This window comes from Porites lutea, chromosome 8 (assembly GCF_958299795.1).
Source record: "Porites lutea chromosome 8, jaPorLute2.1, whole genome shotgun sequence".
Classification (NCBI taxonomy): domain Eukaryota; kingdom Metazoa; phylum Cnidaria; class Anthozoa; order Scleractinia; family Poritidae; genus Porites; species Porites lutea.
Genome location: NC_133208.1, coordinates 23,966,974 through 23,989,845, shown reverse-complemented (window position 1 = coordinate 23,989,845; position 22,872 = coordinate 23,966,974). Strand labels below are relative to the sequence as shown.

Genomic DNA, 22,872 nt, shown 5'->3' with positions numbered 1-22,872 from the left:
TCGGATGGCATCGTTTTCGTTTTTCACCTTGCTTGATGCGTAAGAGGTTGAAAAGTCTGAAGCGATTTTGGCCTTACTTGATAGTTTTCAGTGCATCTCGAATGATAAGCCTGAGTAATTATTTTATTTGAAGTTTTAAATCTAATTCAATGAAGTCGAGTGTAGTTTATGGGGCTATTTAGTTTATGCACGTTTGTAAGATTTGGGACAATGATCTGACCGAGTATCAGGTTTGATTATAAGCTTATAGAACTTTAAAAGGCCTTCAGACATTTTCTCACTGCAAATAGAAAGGAAACGTTCCAAAGAATATTTAGTTATAATTCTGGCTGTAAAAGAAAGCTTTGAGCGATTTTCTTGCCTCGAGTTCATCTTTGAAAAACGCAAACACCGGGAAGCCGGCTTAAAACATAAACAAGGATTTTCAGAGACACTTTAATACTTGTTTTCGTGAATGAAAATTGTTGTCTCTGTATATGTTTCACCGAATTATTTTCCTTTTATTGATTGTTAGTAGTCTCTTTTGCAATTTTCATCGCTGTTGTGCCGTTTGTTTTCAGTCGCTCATGAACATAGCTTGCTGGAGTAGTCAAAATGCCGCGCGTATCAAACGCTTTTGAAGATTACGCATCGTTATAAAGCCATTATGTTGAAGCTTATAACTGTGTTAATCTTAATTTAAACAGTCGACTTTGGCGCTTGTCAAAAGTGAGAACCGGCTCGCCGTATAGGTGATTTTGTAAATTTTTTTAACGGTTTCGCTAACGCGTGCTTCGATCGTCCTGAATATTGAATGAGTGCAATTTGTATAGCAAAATATGTGAAATACTGCATTCTGTCTGAGGTCTGTATGATAAAAACAGCGCCTCATGGTACTATTTCACCTCAGATGAGATGTATAAAAAGTATAAAAGGTTGGTTTACACGTCCCCAGACTTGTTGGCAAGATTTTGTAAAGTAAACTTATCGAACGCAAAAAATTCGGCCTGATTTGTTTTCTTAATGTACTGTGATCAAGAATCATTATGGTATGCTGTTTTTTAGGTGTACATATAAGGCTATCAAGTCGATGTAAGATTAATTTCTCTCTTAGCTTGGACTGTTTGCAAATTATTTTTCTCTAAAATTACTTAGCCTTTCCGTCAAAAGTCACATGAATGTGCTCTAAAGGTAACTGATTTGTGGAATACAAGTTTACAACTGTTTGATTTAAATTATAAATTCGAGTTAGTAGGAGCTTCGCTTTTAGCCCTGGCTAAATCTATATTTTATTCTTAAATTGAAGCTTATCTTATTTCCATTTTAGCTTGTACTGGGGTATCAATGAACCGTTCATCGAACCATTATTAGCAACATTTGGCTTTAGTCACTAGCTTGCTCGCTAGTTTTCCCGTTTAGAGAAAGGAACAATAATATCAGTTAGTTAAAAACATTTAATTGTGTTTTATTAACAGATTTTCAACACACAAAATTATATCCTAATGAAAATCTCAGCCTCAGGTTTATTCTTATAATAGTACAACCGCGACTCGACGAGACTCAATGTGACAAAAAAATCTATTAAAAAACAAAATAATAGTTACTATGGTCGGCACGTTGTCTTGTTACGTGTATTCCACGTCCAAGCAGGCAAAGGCGAATAATATCGACCTAAAGTATGAGCCCGCGACTGAACACATCAAACACAAACCCTTGCTTTTACAAAATATCAATTCTTCGCGTCGTCCTAGCATCCAGAGGCAGAACGATGATGTCGCAACCACCCTAGCATTCGGCGGCAGATTGGGAAGTCTCTGTAACCGGATCGTTCAAGTTTTTTATAGCCACAATGTCCGCCATAACAGGTATCCTTGGAGCTCGGGGAATATCAATTGGCACCGACTTGTCTTCAAAAGGTGTATTCCACTCTTGGACTTTACCACTCGCAAAAAGCACAAACGTTACCCAGCCGATTACGTACATCCCAGCAGATATGTAAAACACTTTCTGCCACTGAAGTCTTGTCGGCTGTGGAAAGGAGACAGTTAGCTATCGACTACAATTAATTAAACCGAGCCGTGTTTGACACATGTACGCGCTGTAGGTCAACTGGTAGTTGAATCATTATGTCGTTACGTAAGCCGCTCTCTTCAATGGACAACGCGCAGCAAGTTTTCGCTTATGGGTCTCAACGTCTGCATTTGAGTTTACCTTTTCAATCCTAACACGTGACCAGTGACGTCACCAAAATTCAAACTAAGAAACTATCGATTCTTCTGTGAGTTTCTACTTTCATGAGGTATTACAGCACTTAAAAACCTCTATTTACACATATTCTCGGTTCGAAAGAGTTCTTCGTTTTCGTTTTACGATAGAAGACGCTTGAATTTCCAGGCTTTTGCGTCACGCGGCATTAGCTGGCTTTTGTGTGGGTTAAAATTGTGCCCCTCAAAGAGACACCAACATGGCGTCTTCATACAAAGCCTCTTAAATTTGGATAAAACGTTATTCCGAATATCTCGCATATGAAATATCGCACAGACCTGATTCTTGGCGAGGCTTTTCGAGGGCGTGACAGTGAAAATAGAGAAAATGACAAAATGCAGAAATGAACGAATTGTACCATGCTAAAGTAGTGCGTAAGAGGTTTTATTCAATTGGTACTACTCACTATAAGATCGATTTCAGCCATAGACTCAAAAGTGGTAACAGCATTTTCTCTCCCCTCCATTTTGACTCTTGTGTTTTAAGCATCCAGTATATTAACCATCAGGCAGGTAATTTTCGGGCTACTGACAATTTTTAATATATAACTCGAGTGGCTAATGTCGATGCAAGCTTCTAACGCGCCTGAAGCGATCGCGTTTTGACATCGAACGGAGAAACCGTCTTCGCGTTATATTCCTTTCCGGCAACACGGCCAACTGAAAGACAGACATGAAACAGAGACAAACAAAAAAAGGGAAGGATAAGCTCAGTCGGTAGAGCGCCTGACTACAGGGCGGAATGTCGCGGGTTCGATTCTCGGGGCCGGAGAAATACTCAAGGTCTTAAAAATAACTGAGAAATGAAGGTATTGCATGAGTTTGCGCTGCAAACGGCTAGACGGACTTTCGAGTGGCTAGGATGACCACGTAAAATGGCGACCCCGTCTCCAGTAGGAGGCTTAAAAATAGTGTCCCCAATTATAACTTTTGTGCTAAATACCTTATTATAGGAAATTAACGCGAATCGTTAAAATTCGCGTTAATTTAAGTCTCGTTCATTTTGTTGAGCGTTAATTTCTGCAACGTTAATTAAGTGCAGCGCTAATTTCCGCGCCCTTAATTTCCAGTATTTTAACCCCAATGTTTAAATCTGTCCAGACATTCTTAACACCTGAAAAACATTACCTACGAGCTTTCTTTCTTTCCATTTACCCTTTAGTTTCATCTTTCACCAAAGCTAAGGGGAAGGTTTACAATATTTGTTAAATTTGTGTCCAGTTGTCACCACCAACCGTTTCTTAATCGCGTTAATTTCCTTTATTATGAAATTCTACCTCCTCTTTCGCGTTAATTTTCTTTATTCGAAAGTTGTTTTCCATTAAATTCGCGTTAATTTAAGTCGCGTTAATTTCCAATACCTTAATTTCATGGAGCGTTAATTTCCTATAATAAGGTACATTGAAACTGAAAAAAAGTGGGTCTTTTTTTGTCTTCTGATATGTCGGGAGAAAATGGAGTCGTCACTACAAACTAACTACATAGTTGTCGAAGTCTAAAAAACGCCGTAGGATGGCGTTTTTGATGTGTGACGGATGAATGGAAGAGGCAACCGTGAAAATTAATAGGATTGTAGTGCACACTTCTATAAAGGCCGTTACTGGTATTGAAGGTTTGATGTCAAGGAAAAGCGAAGGAAATTTCAGGAATTTCCCAAGCTATATTTCTAACCCTGGAGGGGGAGGGGGTTGATAGACCGAGTTGACAAACTGGTTGAGTTCTTAATTCTTTACTTAATGACACTGAAGTATTTTCTCTAAATACAACGGACAAAAACCTGAGCTTTTCAAACGCTACAATGACGACTGTGTTTGCGAACGTCATAAAATAAAGAGACTGCATATTCACCCGAACTCTGAGTTAGTTGTGCCGTATCCAAAGCCCGAACGTCCAATCGTCGCCTGCTTTTACCAGTATTTAGACCCGACTTATTGGAAAACTGCTCTAATCACTCACTGTTGTCAAAAAAGGGGACAGCAGCAGGCCGGTTTTCGTCAACAGATCGGTCCCGTGTGAACAGAAATTGCGCGATCCAATATCAGATTAGATCCATTACTTGGAACCAGCCCCGTCTGAACAAAATGTAATCATTTCTCCAAAAACATACCTGATTGTATGTTAACAGTCCTACTACAAAAGGTCCAATGATCCCTGGAATTGTTCCCGCTGAGTTTGTGATTCCCATCAGAACTCCCGAGAATCTAGGAGCGATGTCCAAATGATTGACACGGTAGGTAGCCGCATTAAGATTAGAGGCCCCTAGGGCCAGTGAAAATAACACAACAGCCACGCTGGTGGAGTTGCAGCCAACATAACTTGTAGCTATCATCAGGCAGGCAGGTATAAGGTAACCTGAGATACAGAAAAAGATCACTAAGTGAAACTGGAAAGAATTCCTCTCAGAACGTGCAGATACAGTGGAAGCTCTCGACAACGGCCACCTTGAGAACAGAAGAAAGTGGCCGATGTAGAAAGGTGGCTGTTGTCAATGTATGGACTGTCCGCCAAAAAAGTGGCCGCTGTAGAAACATTTACCTACTTACCAACAAACGAAACCCAATCTGTCGTCAGTCCTTTGACTGACTATTGCTTGTCGACAGGAACGTGGTGTAATGACCATAAAAGAGGAAGAAAGGAGACTAAATGTAATTGCCCCATTTTTATACTAATCTTACTAAACCATGTTTAACCCCACAATTTTGAAGTATTGTCTTCCATTTCTCTTGGGGCGACTGCAATACCCAGGGAAAATTCAAAACTATTCTTACGTGGAAGTAGGTCAGAGGTAAACTGAAGCAAGATGTATTATGGGCAATGTGAAAAGTGTGAATGGCTGACAAGTTCCCTAATTTGAAATAACCATTGTTTGTTCATCCAGTTGAAATAATATAACCTGGCGACTTTAAAGAGACTTATCAATTGTTCCCTAACGAACCTTTTGTATTTTTGCTCTCATTTTAACCCTTTTGGTCCCAAGAGTGACCAACATCTATTTTCTCCTAACAACATCAGCAGATCATCAAGAGTAAAGGTTACGAGAATTACTAAATTCATTATCAAAGGCACTGGGATGTTAAACCAAATTCTCTCAACTATTCTTAAAAGAAATGTATGGAGATCAGTCTGGAGAATTTGTATGTGGATCTTGAAGGCACTCACCTCCTGTAGCAAGGACTTTCCTAACCTCCCCAGTAGATAATACATTGTTTTCACGCATCCAGTCCGCAAGCTGACCAGAACCGATACCAGTTACGCACATACAAACAAACGGAACAGCAGACAAAAGACCATTCTGAAATAATACGAGTTTTAAATGATCAACATATTTTTAAGAAACCGTTTGATTAAGGGCCTGTTTACATGGAGGTGGGGGACCCAAGGTAGGTGAGGTAACGCGCTTAGGTGGGGTAACGTACCTTCCTGTCCACACAATCTCTCCTATGGTCACCTCACCTATCATGTAAACGTGATCAAATTAAAATAAAAGATTATATAGACGGGCGGGTTTCCCCACACAAGCGCGTTACCTCACCTACCTGGGGTCCCCCACCTCGATGTAAACAGGCCCTAAGTCGCACCCATCTGAAAGTGGAACGTCACTTAATATCGGATAGGTTCGGCGCCAGTCTTTGTCAGCAGACCTGTACCGTTCTAAACCTTTTATTTCACTGGTCCCCTTTACTCTGCACTTCATTGTTTTCAGGGATAGGGGCATTGTTATGTGACAATCCCTATTGTTTTCCCAGCTAATCAAAAACAATCTTTTAAATAGGAGAGGGATCGCCCGTCTTTGTACCTATTCCACAAGCGATCTATAACAATGCGTCTTTCTCACCTGAGAAATTGAAAAGTTGAGAACTTCTTTGAAATAAGACGGCAAACAAGTCAGAAAGGTGTAAAAACCCCAGTTGTCGCAGAAATGTGCGACAATTATCCCCCACACGGCTGGCGAAGTGAAGATTGCAAACCATGGGGTGTCATATTTCTGAAAAAATTAACAATGTAGTTAGAGGGGTCACATATTTCAAAACCTGGAAAAACCCCTGCCACTCCTCCACCCTACACCCCACCTTGCAAATTCCATTCAACCAAAATCTTCTGTTTAAATTTCCGGCAACTTCCAGTATCAAATAGACCAGCAATTTCCAAAATTTGGGAAAGAAGAGGACAACCACGCGAGGTGTACCCGGCTTTTCAAAAGTTTCTTCCCGGACGTTTTTCTCGTGTTCTCCAAACATCCCGCGTGCGTTATCACGCCGGTAAACCCATAGAAATTGTTGTCTGTCACTTAAATACCCTACAGATTAGTCAGTTATCTGATAACAGATAACTAACTTATCTGTAGGCTGCGCTGATTTGTAAAATTAGTTGTTGGCTTCTAGCCAGCTATTGAGTGCAATGTACATTAACAGACCGAATTGGACGACACAACGTTCTGTTTTACCAAATGAATTAATCATAACTGTGGTAAAATTTGCGATATTTTAGGCTTTTTTTTTTTAAACAAAACACAAGAATTTCTGATAGACAGCTTTTTTTGCTAGCAGTCAATCTCGAGCCCAGAGCTCTTCTGCGCATGACTTACGTGCGTAGTCAAAAAGCCATTCAAGTGCGCACACCCAATGGTGAGCACTGTCCTATTACACTGTTCTATTAGTGCTGAATTCTGTTATAGTTATGTTTCGCGACAAAAAGGGGCTACTCAAATAAAGATAGCATAATTCCCGTACTCTTCTTCCTTTGTCCTGTCCTGCTCCTATAGTAGCATGAATATATTCTCTCTCTTTGATGGATATTCTTGGATGATTAGCTGGTCTGTTGTACGTAAACATCATCCAGATGAAAAACCATAAAATGCCAACACCACCTAAATCAAACATTTAATTTATAGTACTATTTCAACACCAATCTGTCAGTATGTAAAGAAACACAAACGTATTTGTTCACGGCTACGCGCAAGATAGCCTGGGACCAGGCTCCGCATTGGGAGAAAAAAGAGAAAAAAATCGGCGTGCGGGAAAAAAGAAAAAAATCGGCGAGCGAAATTTTTTTTTCGCTCGCCGACATTTTTCCTATTTCACCCCCTTTTTTGCCTTTTTCCCCACTGTGGAGCCTGGTCCCAGGCTACGCGCAAGACGACGCGATTCATAACAAAGTACCATATATCGGGAGACAAAACAAGCCCATCACAAATACCGCGAAGAAGACCTCTTCATTTCGAAATGCTATGGCGTTACTATTCAAATGAAACCCCTTTGACAGAACCTTTGTGAAGAACTACTTATTTTCTAGTGGTCTACAAAAGGATATTGGAATTTTTGTTGTGAAGTTTTTATCACCATTAGGAGTAAAAGGATTAAGCACATGGTCATGAAGAAATTCATTTACCTATGGTCTACAAGGGAGTTTCATAGTACTTTAACATTACTTTCGAGGTATCCTTTAAAAGTATCGTCATAATGGAGGGAGTCCCCATGCTGAATGTACGCTTTCATCAAAAGTATCTTCCAAAAAGCTGAGGGTGGTGTCAGGGCGTAGATAGCAATTACTCGTTATAAAACTTTCACGTTGCCTCAAAATTTCTTGTAAATGACAAACTCACAGCTCCAAAACAAACAGAGATATATGTCTTCCTGAGGTCACAATTGATTATTTAAGGTTACACTACAGATAACAGATATAAACTTTGACTTTGGTGGTCAGATTAAACGGTGGTTTTAAAAGCCCCACTCACTGCAATCGGTTTCATCTTCTTCAGTTTTGAACATTCGTGCCTTGAGTTCCATAGTTTATTTGCTACATGTTTGACATTTGAATGTCCCTTGACTGTTTTACTTAACGTCAACATGAGAATTGTTTTTTTCTTCCGTTACAAACCTGCCTCATGCTGAGTTTGGTAAATTCTACAATTTTATATGGAAAATTGCCAATTTCAAACAATTTGGTAACGTCCAGGAGTTGTTTTTATATTACATTCTATTTGGTTGCCCTTCTCAGCTCATTGTAGCGGAATTCGGTTCAGCCGCGAGGCACTAACTATATATCAGTTATGTCCGAGTCTCCACTAAAGGTGTCTATAATAATAGAAATATCATCATTGATAATTAGGTATACCCAGAAGGGAGCGCTTCTTATTCACTGTATTGCAGGGGAAATACTTACCAAAGGCATAAAATACAGATGGCCATCCTCCCCAGATGTCAGATGCACAGAGAACTCCTGCTAATGGCATGCCAAGAATAGTGCCAAGTTCTTTCCCTTTGTGATACGAAAGGCAGAAAAATAAACAGCTATTCTTGCACTGAACTTGTGTACATCTAACCTGGAGGTGCATTTATCTTTTATTAGGGAACTAAAGTAAAGGCGTTTTGAGCGACGAAAGTCAACTCAAAGTACGCCCCTTTCTATTTTAATTAGCCATAACGCTTCCAAATTTGTATTGCTAAGGGTCTATAGTCTCAAGGTGATTCGACCGAAAATTTGGGCAAAAAACTGCCTAAGAATGGATCCACTTCTGGTAGAAGTGTGCGTCGCTCAAAAACGTCTTTGCTTAACCTTACTAATTTTGACCGTAAAACGTATGAGCAACCCCTAATTTCTGGCGAACGTTGCTTGGGAGATTTTACTGGTTTGACCGCAGTGAATAAGGAGGGTTGTGTGCGAATCCAAATAAATGCTGAATGGGCGAGTGTATTATTATGAGACCTCTGATTCTCGGATTTGAATTCACGAACTCACGAACTCCTGCTCACCACATGGAATCGCCATTTTTCCAACCGAGTTGAACGGGTGGTGGTTAACAACTGAATTAAAATGTACTTACCTGCATAAGAAAAAGTGACAAGTTTGCTCCTTTCCAAGGGAGGGGCCCAAAAGCTCCACATGGCATGCATAGCTGGGAACGTTACACCCTGCAGGGGACATGACATTAGACGAATTTTTTACAATTGGCCTTTCGGGACATCATCGCGCAGATTGAGTGGACATCATTAGTTATTCATGGCCGCTTGTAAGCATGCGCTTCATAAGCCATTTAAAGTGACATATTCGGGAACAAAAGAATAAACAATAGCTCGCATGGCCTTTGTTTCTTTGCTCTGCCCTAACAATTTGATAAATAAGGTGGTATTATCTACAAAGGAAATAACGCACAGACTTCGACCAATGAAAGTGATTCAGTTCACGTGTCACCTATAATATTACAGACCTATGTTTCCACCTCGTCTGTAAGTGAAAAATTCCAAGAGCAGAATAGCGACCTTTTGTGACCTTTGTTGACCTGACCAAGGCCTTCGATACGGTAAGCACAGACGGTTTGTGGAAGATAAAGGGGAAGTTTGGCTGTCTCAGCAAGTTCATAACGACCGCCCTGGCAGAAGAAACATTTCAAAGACTGCCTCAAAGAGTCCCACTAAGACGTAACATCAACCCTAGTACTTGAGAGTCGCTTGCCTCGGATAGTCTAACTTGGCGTAGCAAAGGCACCACTGTGGCCCCTGCGACAGAAAACCGACGGACCGCTAAAGCACAGAGGAAATGGCCGCGCGCAAAGCCAGAGCAACCTCCACCTCCACAGACTGCAGTACCCACATACTCAAGTCCCATGAGTGCGCGAGCCTTCTGGGCTCGGATTGGACACACTGGTCATCTCCAGACCCACTGCCGCTAGTCTGAAGTCTGAAGTCATGGTTATCTTCGACTTTCGAAGGACGAACAACAACAACTACAATCAACAACAAGTACAACGACCCGAAAACAATAGTCATTCTGTGCGATGTTTTGTTTAAGTGTCTGAGTGTGTATTTGTATAGTTCAAATTGTACTGATGTAAATACCACTGATTAAAGTATAAACAAGGCTGGAGGGGTTAAAGGTACATGTAAGAAAGCAAATCCCCATTAAAGAGGAAATTAGCTTACAACGATACGTTAGAGAAATTTAGAATCACGTTTACGGCAAACGGCGAACTTCAATTTGCACCACGTGACCAAATTTTCTCGCTTCTAAGCAACAGCAATAGGTTTAATTTTAGGTTCATCCACATGACTTATTTTCAACAGTTTTTCTTTGCTGACATTTCTAATTTGATACTTGAATTGCCAACCTGAATTTGACGTTTGCCGTTAGCTGTACACATGGACTCGTGGAATCTCCCGGGTGTTGTTTATGGCTTTTCCCTAATAAAACAACAACTATTTCCAAAGGTCTGCACAAAAAATGTAATTGATGAATTAATTGATAAAACAAAACGAATATTTCGTTCGAATCACTTGAATTTCATCAGCAATGTAATTTGAGATTCGGTTACGTACTTTACGTTAAAAATTCCCAAGAGGGCATTGTGAATGGCTGGGCGGATTGTTATCGAAAAGCCTTTTTCATAGAACCTCTTCATGAAAACTCTATTTCCCAATCTTAATGTGGTCTTCATCGTGGGGAGAAGGCTACTTTTAAGTGCTGGCAGTTGAAAATATTGAACATGAAAACGGCGCAGCTCTTTTATAGTTTAAATTTATAAGGTATGAAAAATACTTGTGTCATAAACCCATGTACACATGCACCTGCTTTATTTGAAATAATAACATGCCTTATTTAGGATTGCCTTCAGTTAGAATGACGTTTTACTTTTCGTTTGACCTTTTCTTTGCTTTTGTTGGGTTTTACAGGATTTATGGAGCCTGTGTGGCAGGCGTTAAAAGGGAAGGGGAAGTAGGAATTTGGTTGCGCCAGAACGCCGGGGACTCTGAGAGGTTGGGAAAAAGGGGAACTTCTCGCGTGCCCCTCGCGCTCTCGCTAGTGCTCTAATTCCCCCTTCCCCTTCCCCTTTTTTTATGAATGCCACGCAAGCAAGGAGTCATCAATTTTAGTACTAAAACCAATCCACTACAAAATGTTTGCAACTAAATAGTTTACCTCTCCTAATCCTTCCAGTATTCTCACCAGAATTAACATCCCAACACTATGACGTGCAGCAAGAGGAGTGAAAATTGTCAACACAGAAGTGCAAAGCACTCCAAGGCCTAACAAATATTTCCCACCAAACCGTGTTCCTAGCCAGCCACCTGGTAACTGAGTGATGACATAGCCAAAGAAAAATGAACCCAGTATTAGACCTATAAAGAGCCAAAACCAAGTATTCTGATCAATAAATAAGAATCTAATAGTACAATGTAGTACATCCACAAAGGGATTCCTTGCCCTCCATCCAATATTGCAAGAACAAAATAAAATAAAATGATAGAATTCAAACTCCCTTAGATCTGAAAACAACAATTGTGACAAACCATTCAGATTGGGCGTAAACTAGAGTATCTAAACAACCTAAATGGGTAGCCAAGTGTAGCTCATGTCAGGAAAGAAGAGGGATAGGGGTACAATATGGCCCAAAAGGAACTGCATGTACAGTTGGCAACAATAACAACAACTAATAGTGCGATGTAGCACATCCACAAAGGGGTTCTTTGCCCTCCATGGAACTGACTGCAATCTTCAGCAAAATGAAATAACATGGATAAAATTCAAACTCTCCTAGACCTGAAAATGGCAATTGTGATAAACCATTCAGATTGGGCATAGACTAGAGTATCACACCCTGTGTGGATACGCTAATGACAAGTAAACACCAGCATCAAATAAATATTTGTGCTTCCTTTAAATCAATAATTATTAATTATTAGCAATAATTATTAGCAGTAGTAGTATTATTATTGCTATTATTATTATCAGTGGTGGATCCAGGGGAGGGGCCCAGGGGAGGGGCCCGGGGGGCGTGGGCCCCCTCCTTATTTTGAGGCCAAACTGAGGACTGAAGGGCCAAAAACTTTTTTTTTGAGACCCAGCTTCCCCCCCCCCCACCCCTTTTCTCAGGGTGTGTATGACCGGGCTCCCCCCTTACCAGAAATGTTGGATCTGCCACTGATTATTAATATTATTATTGTTAATATTATTTTAGTTTTTTTTTTCTCTTTAGTGATTTTCTTAATGTCTTTGTTCTCATTTCTACTAAGAAACACATTTATCAAAGCAGACAACTTTAGGAAAGCAGAAAGCTAATATCCCACATGGCAATGGGTGTCTACTTAATGCAGGTTTCACCATATAAGGTTTGTCTAATAAAGACTGCAAGCAATTCCTTATTTTTCTCTTGAGTCACAGCTGATCAAGAGCTCATGAAAGGACCAAGTGGTAAATGGTAGATCATGAGCACATGAAGGATCAAGCGGCAAAGCTGCGAGGAAATAAAATGAGAGTGGAGCCCGAGCGAAGTAAAAAGTCATTTTTGGATTCTCTCTCCAGCCCGATTTCTCCTCCTTTTTACCCTCATTTGCATAATTTCACTACAGTGAAACTTCTATTAAGCGGACACCTTCTGGACCTTCCCAAGTGTCTGCTTAATAGAGGGTGTCCGCTTAATAAGGGTTGTAAAAATTGCACAATGTTGTTAAGGAAGCTATCCAGAGTTCAAGTTCATTACCTTTCATCACCACCTTTAATTTGTTTGTAAATGCAAAAACACTAACTGACTTCAATACATATTTCAAGGACGTTATCCAAAACTACTATTGTTAATTCAGTCCGGTGTCTGCTTAATAGACGTTTTTTACAATAGAAAATATAGCCAAATACAACTTATTTTAGTGTCTGCATCCACTTAATAGAGGTGTCTGCTGAATAGGGGTTCGTTACAAAGGGAAATATCAGACGTTCGTTTCGGGACCCAGCTTAGTGTCCGCTTAATAGAGGGTGTCCGCTTAATTGGGGGTCCACCTAATAGAGGTTTCACTGTATTTGCCTGCAACACCTGGCTCTGAGGAAAGAATGACACCCGCCCACATTCTAGTCCAATACTGCATCCCATGCAATGTACTTTGACATACGGCTCCTGGCTCCAGCAAAAACTACATGAAAATCATTGCCCTGCAAACCTACGAAAAAAGGATGCCCGGAATAAAAATTTAATGCGCAGTTGCCAGGAGCCAATGACATCTGCTAAAGTACAGCCCTGCTTATTATTTTATTTACTTGTTTATTTGTTTGTTTGTTTGTTTTCAACACTGCACTCCAAAAACATATTTATGCACATTGGAAATTCTTAAGTGTTATGGTTCTCTTTACATTTAGTATGAAATGTCAAAATAACTCAGTTCACTCATTAATAAAAAACACTTCAATTTTACAAGATAGGAAAAAAAAACTTTTTTCATACGCCACAAGCTGTAGAAAGGTAACAAAGAACTAAAAATGCCACAACCACTTTAATTACTATGACTACATCGCTTGTGAGTCAGTACATTGTGCAACGTCATTACTTATTACACAGATTAAAATTTGTTTATTGAGTCTGAATGGATAGTAACTGTAAATATATCTGGTGGGTAACACTACAGTGGAACCCCGTTATTACAGACACCAATGGGACATGCCACAGTGTCCATGTTAACCGGGTGTCTGTATTAAGCGGATTAGTTTTAGAGAAAATATATGAGCTTCTTTTTCATTTTGCAGTTCCTGTTGCTGGAAAAGGGAGGCAATTGGTATTTATTGAATTCGTGTACAGAGATTTGGTGAGCGCATTACCTTGTGTTTTTTGATCCCAGTTAAACTCTCCATCCTACAGAAGAAAAATGATTACATGTAGTATATTTTTCACAAAGAGAAGGGTTGAGAGTCCCTTTCGATCTGAAATGTTTTTAAAAACACCTTCGTAATTAAAGTTAGAATGTTATTAAACATGTTTGATGTACATGTACCATTAGGTAGTATGAAAATGTCCCTGGAATAGCTGTTAAACAAAAGTCCTGAACTACATAATAATCAAATAATGATGATATTGATAACTAAATTTCAATAAATAATCAATTATAACTCAATATTATTATTTGTTCAATATATTTCCCCAATTTCCAGTTGGCTTTGTTTGCCAGTATAATCCAAGAAAAAAAACAATTATCAGTCGGTTTTTGTATAATATGGCAAATTATGCAGGTCTGCATAATTCTTCACATCATACTCGGCCTCATCCAATAATTGCTAATGACAATTTTCATGCCAAATTATTGGGACCCATTGTATAAACTTTGTACAAAAAAATTGCTATTCTCTGTGGCCAGGAAATTCAAAAATGGAAATTAAAATGTATCATTTGAGCCTGACTCCAGGTTGGTTTGTGCTTGATTCGTGGCTCGTGATTGACTCGTGCATGTTGTTGGCACGTGAAACGGCAAAATAAAACGTGTTACATACCACATCAATACTTTTTACATGTATACCAAAAACTTTGATGTATTGTTCTTCCCTCGCAAATACAGTGCACTAGACTTTTTCTTTCTTACCTTTTCCTCAGAATCTGTGGAAGAATTGCTCTGACATTCCGGGTTATTTGCAGACGCCTGTTCGTTCGCGTAGGTGGAATTGACCATGGCCACCAGAGCCACGCTTAAATTCACTCGGAGAAGATACACCACACAAAAACCCGAACAGGACAAGGCTGCTAGAACGTATCGAGCGGGTAAATAGCATCTTCGCTCCCGTTGAGAGTTTGAGCTGTTTTCTAGCAGGAGTGGCAATGCCTCCTCCATTGCCAAAGAAATAACAGGAGACAATGTCGTGTAATTCACATGCTACACTTTGCTGAAGTCACGAGAGAATAAAATTTTGAAATACGCGGTAATCCCTGGAAACTGGATAGACGAGCAGAGGCTCTGGGAACTAGTTCGCACTGGACAGATAATTAAAAATGACAGATCATAACTTTTGTCTTTTTGGAATTTAGTACCAGCTAAATCGTTATTTTTAAAAGCGTTGGTGAGAGATAAGGTAGTGTGTATAAAAGCAGACATTCATATTTTGTGACTGATGACATTATATATTCAATAGCTTACACAAATCATAATTACTTAGACTAGGCATTTTCTAGAAAATTCACAAGGCAGTGGTACGTTACTAAATAAGAGAGCAACACAAAACATCTAGATGTGTCATGAATTTGTTTTTATTGTACATTCTTTTTTTGTTCATTTATTTGTTTACTTACTTATTTTTCACACCGAAAATTAAAATTAGCCCTTCGACGAACGCAAGGACTGTAAAAAGTTCAGTGCTAACTCCAATACTCACTTTTCAATCTGTGATTAGTGTCACAATTTAAACGAATTCTTTTTTATATTACTTTCTTGTGATACTATTTGTTTTTGTTTAGTCACGTTTTACTAGAAAAATTGTGTAACAATAAAATTTGAGATGATTTTTTTTTCATTTTTATGATTTTCATTTCTGCTACGTGTTACATAATAAAACCTCACATGAAAGCCTAGTTTCAAATCTTAAATAACAAATAGAATCATGTTTAAATAATCCTTTACTTCTTCATCGGAATGTGACCTCGGCGACTCTCTCCTCCGAGGAGGCTTCCGTTGGGTATTTCGATAAAAATAGCAATAATTAAAAACTTCAGAGCGCGCGGTGGATGATGGGAAGAGGAAAAATGCCTTCCTATCGCTCCCCTCGCGATTTCCTTTTCCCCTCTCCCCAGTCTCAATACGACACAAAGCGGCCTCTGCGTAAGACAGAGAGAGTCGCTGACTAATTGCATTTGTCGGCGCTGGAATGCAAAGGTTATCTCACTGAAGGGCCTGCAATTTTAGGCTCCTGTGCTTGTTAGTAAAAATGCTTCCAATTCAGCTCCCTCATTCAAGGAATTAAACAATCTTTTTAACAGAAACTTGCTTTCTAAACCAAACTTTGTTTTTATTTCTTTTTTTCTTTTTTCCTGTAAAAGAGAGCGAGGGTCCGCAAGAAGTGCTGGTACCTCATTTATCACTCAGGATTTTTGGCCCCCTGGGATCTCGGATCTCAGTTATAAGTAACAGAGCCCTTCATTTCGCAGCGCACAGTTGCAACTATAACCATCTGTCAGCTAAAGATCAGTTAGGACCTATCCAGAGCCTAATTTCTGGGTTCAGGATACCCCTTAACAAGACGATATTCAAGTGGAAGGGAGGTGAACAATGTAATCATTCTTGTTAAATGTTCCAGGCCCACACTCTGCGTTTTCGTTACTTATATTCCACGTCCCAACAGGAAAAGGCAGAATAACATCGACCTATGGTAGGTTTACGTGCCCGCAAGACTGAGCAAACCCCAACAAACCACCAACTGTTTTCGCCACTAAAACCGCTGGTCCACAAACCTACCTTAGGCCGATGATGTCGCAACCACCCTAGCATTCGGCGGCAGATTGTGAAGTTTCTGTAACCGGATCGTTCAAGTTTTTTATGGCCACAGTGTCCACCATAACAGGTATCCTTGGCGCTCGGGGAATATCAGTTGGCACCAACTTGTCTTCAAAAGGTGTATTCCACTCTTGGACTTTACCACTCGCAAAAAGCACAAACGTTACCCAGCCGATTATGTACATCCCAGCAGATATGTAAAACACTTTCTGCCACTGAAGTCTTGTCGGCTGTGGAAAGGAGACAGTTAGCTATGTACATGTACTCGCTGTAGGTCAACTGGTAGTTGAATCATTATGTCGTTACGTAAGCCGCTCTCTTCAATGGACAACGCGCGGCTAGTTTTCGCTATGGGTCTCAACGTCTGCATTTAAGTTTACCATTTCAATCCTAACACGTGACCAGTGACGTCACCAAAATTCAAACTAAGAAACTATCGATTCTTCCGTGAGTTCCTACTTTCATGAGGTATTACAGCACTTAAAAACCTCTATTTACACAAATACTTGGTTCGAAAGGGTTCTTCGTTTTCGTTTTATGATCGAAGACGCTTGAATTTCCGGGCTTTTACGTCACGCGGCATTAGCTGGCTCTTATGTGGGTTAAAATTGTGCCCCTCAAAGAGACACCAACATGGCGTCTCCATACAAAGCCTCATAAATTTGGATAAAACGTTTTTCCGAATATATCGCATATATGAAATATCGCACAGACCTGATTCTTGGCGAGGCTTTCTGTACATTTGTCTTCTTTCATTTCCCAGATTCTGGACTTTCTTTATTGAATGGTTTGCATTTTTATTTTTGAGGGCGTGACAGTGAAAATAGAGAAAATGACAAAATACAGAAAACGAATTGTACCATATTAAATTTAAAGTACTGCTTAAGAGGTTTTATTCAATTCGTACTACTCACTATAGGATCGATTTCAGCCATAGACTCAAAAGTGGTAACAGCATTTACTCTCCGCTCCAGTTTTGACTCTTGTGTTTTAAGCATCCACTATATTAACCATCACGCGGGTAATTTTCGGGTTACTAACAATTTTTTTTTATATATCACTTAAGAGGCTAATGTCGATGCAAGCTTCTAACGCGCCTGAAGCGAACGCGTTTTGACATCGAACGGAGAAACCGTCTTCGCGTTATATTCCTTTCCGGCAACACAGCCAACTGAAAGACAGACATGAGACAGAGACAAACAAAAAAAGAAGGATTAGCTCAGTCGGTAGAGCGCTTGACTACAGAGCGGAATGTCGCGGGTTCGATTCTCGGGGCCCGAGAAATACTCAAGGTCTTAAAAAATAACTGAGAAATGAAGGTATTGCATGCCTTTGCGCTCCAAACGGCTAGACTGACTTTCGAGTGGCTAGGATGACCACGTAAAATGGCGGCCCCGTCTCCAGTAGTAGGCTTAAAAATACTGTCCCCAATTATTACTTTCGTGCTAAACACATTGAAACTGAAACAAAGTGGGTCTTTTTTCCATTCTGATACGTCGGGGGAAAATGGAGTCGTCACTACAAACTAACTAAATAGTTGTCGAAGTCTAAAAATGCGACAGATAAATGGAAGAGGCAACCGTGACAATTAATAGGATTGTAGTGCTTACTTCTACAAAAGCCGTTACTGCTTATTGAAGGTTTGGTGTCGAGGAAAAGCGAAGAAAATTTCAGGAATTTCCAAGCTATATTTTTAACCTTGGAGGGGAAGGGAGTTGATAGACCGAGTTGACAAACTGGTTGAGTTCTTAATTCTTTACTTAATGAGACTGAAGTATTTTTCTCTGAATACATCGGACAAAAACCTGAGCCTTTCAAACGCTACAATGACGACTGTGTTTGCGAACCTCATCAAATAAAGAGACAGACTGCATCACCCGTACTCTGAGTTAGTTGTGCCGTATTGAAAGCAAGAACGTTCAATCGTCGCCTGCTTTTATCGGTTATAATTAAGACCCGACTTATTAGAAAACTGCTCTAATCACTCACTGTTGTCAAAAAAAGGGGACAACAACGGGCCGGTTTTCGTCGACAGATCGATCCCATGTGCACAGAAATGGCGCGATCTAATATCAGGTTAGATCCATTGCTTGGAACGAACCCCGTCTGAACAAAATGTAATCATTTCTCCAAAAACATACCTGATTGTCCTTTAACAGTCCTACTACAAACGGTCCAACGATCCCCGAAATTGGTGCTGCTGAGTTTGTGATTCCCATCAGAACTCCCGAGAATCTAGGAGCGATGTCCAAATGATTTACACCGTAGGTAGCCGCATTAAGATTAGAGGCCCCTAGGGCCAGTGAAAATAAAACAACAGCCAGGCTGGTGGAGTCGCAGCCAACATAACTTGTAGCTACCATCAGGCAGGCAGGTATAAGGTAACCTGAGATACAGAAACAGATCACTAAGTGAAACTGGAAAGGATTCTCAGAACGTCTACATGGAGATAAAGTTGAAGCTCTCGACAACGGCCACCTTGAGAACAGAAGAAAGTGGCCGATGTAGAAAGGTGGCCGTTCTAGAGAGGTTTCAACAAGAGTCAATGTATGGATAGCCTGCGCGCAGACGAAATTAAACTCTGGTTAACTCCGTCTGCGAAACAGCGCCGAAATCCTTGTTCTGGACTTCCAGCTGTGTACCCAGATTTGAGTACGCGCCACGATTGGCCACTTAAAAAAGGCCTTTGTTTTGTTTGTCGTGATCGCCAATCAGGTTGAAGGGAAATTCGAAACGCACTTCCGGTAATTCGTTGAGTCCGTTGGCGGTTCAGAACAAGGATCTCTGCGCTGCTTCGCAGACGGTACTAATCAGAGTTTAGTTATCGTATGGACTGTCCGCCAAAAAAGTGACCGGTGGCCATTAGCAAACCATCCAAACATTTACCTACGATGAAACCCAATCTGTCGTCAGTCCTTTGACTGACTATTGCTTGTATTGTGGACATGAACGTGGTGCCTAAAACAACAAGAAAGGAGACTACAATTGCCCCATTTTTATACTACTCTTACTAAACCATGTTTAACCCCACAATTTTGAAGCATGGTCTTCCATTTCTCTTGGGACGACTGCAATACCCAGAGAAAATCCACCGTATCTAAAAAGATGGCGACTGGTACATTTACCCACAGTTCTTAGCGCATGAAGACCAGTTTTATAGGATAGGCAATGTTGCTATTACAGGAACGAATTTCGCCCCCCCCCCCCCCCCCCCCACCCCAACGCCCTCCTCCCAAAAAATACCATTTTGGCCGTATTAGGTTCGAAAGGAATTGTGGAAAAATGTACAGCCGCCATCTTTTTCCGTACGGTGGATTGAAAACAATTCTTACGTGGATGTAAAGTCAAGGGTAAATTGAAGCAAGATGCATTATAGGCAATGTGAAAAGTGTGAATGGCAGACAAGTTCCCTAATTTGGAAAAACCATTGCTTGTTCATCCAGTCAAAATGATATAACCTGGCGACTTCAAAGAGACTTGTTTCCTCACGAACCTTTTGTATTATTGCCCTCATTTTTAACCCTTTTGCTCCCAAGAGTGACATCAATTTTCTCCTTACAACATCAGCAGATCATCAAGAGTAAAGGGTATGAGAATTACTAAATTCATTGTCAAAGGCACTGGGATCTTAAACCAAATTCTCTCAACTATTCTTAAAAGAAATGTATGGAGATCAGTCTGGAGAATTTGTATGTGGATCTTAAAGACACTCACCTCCTGTAGCAAGGACTTTCCTAACCTCCCCAGTAGATAATACATTGTTTTCACGCATCCAGTCCGCAAGCTGACCAGAACCGATACCCGTTACCCACATACAAACAAACGGAAGAGCAGACAAAAGACCATTCTGAAATAATACGAGTTTTAAATGATCAACATATTTTTAAGAAACCGTTTGATTAACGGCCTGTTTACATGGAGATGGGGGACCCAGGTGAGGTAACCCGCTTAGGTGGGGCAACCCTCCTATCCATACAATCGCTCATATGGTCACCTCACCTATCATGTAAACGTGACCAAATTAAAACAAAAAATTATATAGACGGGCGGGTTACCCCACACAGGCGGGTTACCTCACTAATCTGGGGCCCCCCACCTCCATGTAAACAGGCCCTAAGTCGCAACAGAAAAACTGAATTCACAACAACTCAACTTACACTGGCATGGAATACGGAAAAACTAAATAAATATATAAGGGCTTCCGGTAGTAACCGAACACCGTATAAGTCAAAAGGCCAGATGACAAGTGGAATGGACGACAACAAGGAAATTCACATTTGTAAGCTGTACATTTACATTATAGCCTCATCTTACGAACACATTTTGTCATCCCGAAAACCGTTCGGTTTTTGATGGCATTTACACTAAAATGGAAAGCTCTTGCGTCTGCACGAAACCCGTACCGGGTATGGCCTCTGCTCACATACAAAAACAGCGATTTCGGCGTGATTTCAGTATCGGAGCGAAGCCGCGCCGCTTCCATCTCGAAAGTGGAACGTCACTTAATATCGGAGAGGTTCGGCGCCAGTCTTTGTCAGCGTGCGTCTGCACTAAACCCATACCGAATATGGCTTCTGCTCACATACAAAAACAGCGATTTTGGCGTGATTTCAGTATAGGGGCGAAGCCGCGCCGCTTTCATCTCGAAAGTGGAATGTCACTTAATATCGGAGAGGTTCGGCGCCAGTCTTTTTCAGCAGACCTGCACCGTTCTAAACCTCTTATTTTAGTGGTCCACTTTAATCTGCACTTCCACTGTTTTCAGGGATAGGGGCATTGTTATGTGACAATCCCTATTGTTTTCCCAGCTAATAAAAACAATCTTTCAAATAGGTGCGGTATCGCCCGTCTTTGTACCCATTCCACAAGCGACCTATGACAATGCGTCCTTCTCACCTGAGAAATTGAAAAGTTGAGAACTTCTTTGAAATACGACGGCAAACAAGTAAGAAAGGTGTAAAAACCCCAGTTGTTGCAGACATTTGCGACAATTATCCCCCACACGGCTGGCGAAGTGAAGATTGCAAACCACGGGGTGTCATATTTCTGAAAAAATTAACAATGTAGTTAGTGGGTCACATATTCCAAAACCTGGAAAAACCCCTGCCACTCCTCCACCCTATCCCCACCTCGCAAATTCCATTCAACCAAAATCTCCTGTTTAAATTTCTGGCAACTTCCAGTATCAAATAGACCAAATTTCCGAAAATTTCTGAAAGAAAAGGACAACCACGCGAGGTGTACCCAGCTTTCCAAATTTTCTTCCCGGAAGTTTTGTTTCCATTCATTCCATTTCGGTTGAATGGTTCGCCTTTTGGAAATTCAACAATTCAGTTCCTCGTGCCGTCTGGGAACTTTCGAGGGAAAGTTCCGTACAATTTACCAAATGGGGAATACTGGGAGTGTCGGGGGGCACACGGGAAGCCTATTTGAACGTTTGGAGTTAGTATGCGTGAAAGGCGTTTGAAGTGGAGGGAAATGGGTAACACGCGGGGGAGGAGAGCAATAAAGGCACGCGAGTCCCTTAATCTCAGTCCTCAAACCCTTCCACACAGGATAGCCACTTTCAGTCGAATAAAGCCACTACGTCTTCCTTTCTTGCTGAGAAACAAAGGAAGCCGAATAACTTGTGAACAAAATGATAGGGCTGCGATGATACACCGATACATCGGTGAAGTACGATATTTCTTTTCTTTATATCAATATCTGAACAAGATTTCCCGATATTAGAATACAATAAAATATGCTACATCAACAAGTTTGTGAAATCACTGTCAAATATTCCTCACAGAAACTCTGCATTTTAGCCCTAAAAGGCGACTTAAATAATGGAAACAAATGAAAATGCAAGCCATCCCTGAGGAGAAAAAAAATGGGAATAAAGACGCCCAAGTCCCTTCCCCTGAAATACTTGCCACCACGCTGACCTGGAAACAGGATACCACTCTCAGACACGAGTAGTGGCGTCTTCATTTGTTGTTAAGAAACAAGGGTAACTGGCCAACTTGTCAACAAAATGATTAATAATTGTAATAGGAATCAGTACGAGTGATTAACAAAATCGGAAACCGCTGGAGTCCGATTTGTTTAATCACGAGTATGATCACAGACCGAATTGGATGACACAACGTTCTCTTACCAAATGAATTGATCATAACTGTACTAAATGTGCGAAATTTTAGGCTTTCTTTTAAATCAAAACAGAAGAATTTCTGATAGCTTCTTTTGCTACCAGTCAATCTCGACCCAGAGCTCTTCTGTGCATGACTTACGTGCGGAGTCAAAAAGCCATTCAAGTGCGCACGCGCAATGGCGAGTACTGTCCTATTACACTGTTCTATTAGTGCTGAATTTTGTTATAGTTATGTTTAGCGACAAAAGGGTGCTACTAGATAAAG

The 22,872-nt window shown here is 40.5% G+C and overlaps 2 protein-coding genes across 2 annotated transcripts in view; both read right to left on the bottom strand.

The window, feature by feature from the left end:
- Positions 1–1,419: 1,419 nt before the first annotated feature.
- LOC140947036 (sialin-like) lies at positions 1,420–14,834 on the bottom strand. Its single transcript, XM_073396115.1, has 10 exons — positions 14,576–14,834; positions 13,821–13,854; positions 11,157–11,356; positions 9,067–9,154; positions 8,406–8,501; positions 6,974–7,110; positions 6,079–6,228; positions 5,403–5,535; positions 4,351–4,595; positions 1,420–2,007 (listed from the first exon to the last, which is right to left on the bottom strand). The coding sequence occupies exons 1-10, from the start codon at positions 14,819–14,821 to the stop codon at positions 1,765–1,767; spliced, it is 1,572 nt and encodes a 523-aa protein (XP_073252216.1). The 5' UTR covers positions 14,822–14,834; the 3' UTR covers positions 1,420–1,764.
- Positions 14,835–15,257: 423 nt separating this feature from the next.
- LOC140947069 (sialin-like) overlaps positions 15,258–22,872 on the bottom strand; it is a 20,646-nt gene continuing 13,031 nt past the window's right edge. The window contains exons 7-10 of the mRNA XM_073396155.1: positions 21,371–21,520; positions 20,189–20,321; positions 18,616–18,860; positions 15,258–16,704 (exon numbers count right to left, since the gene is read on the bottom strand). Coding sequence (XP_073252256.1) covers positions 16,462–16,704; positions 18,616–18,860; positions 20,189–20,321; positions 21,371–21,520 — 771 coding nt within the window. The 3' untranslated portion in view covers positions 15,258–16,461. The remainder of the gene's footprint in view (positions 16,705–18,615; positions 18,861–20,188; positions 20,322–21,370; positions 21,521–22,872) is intronic.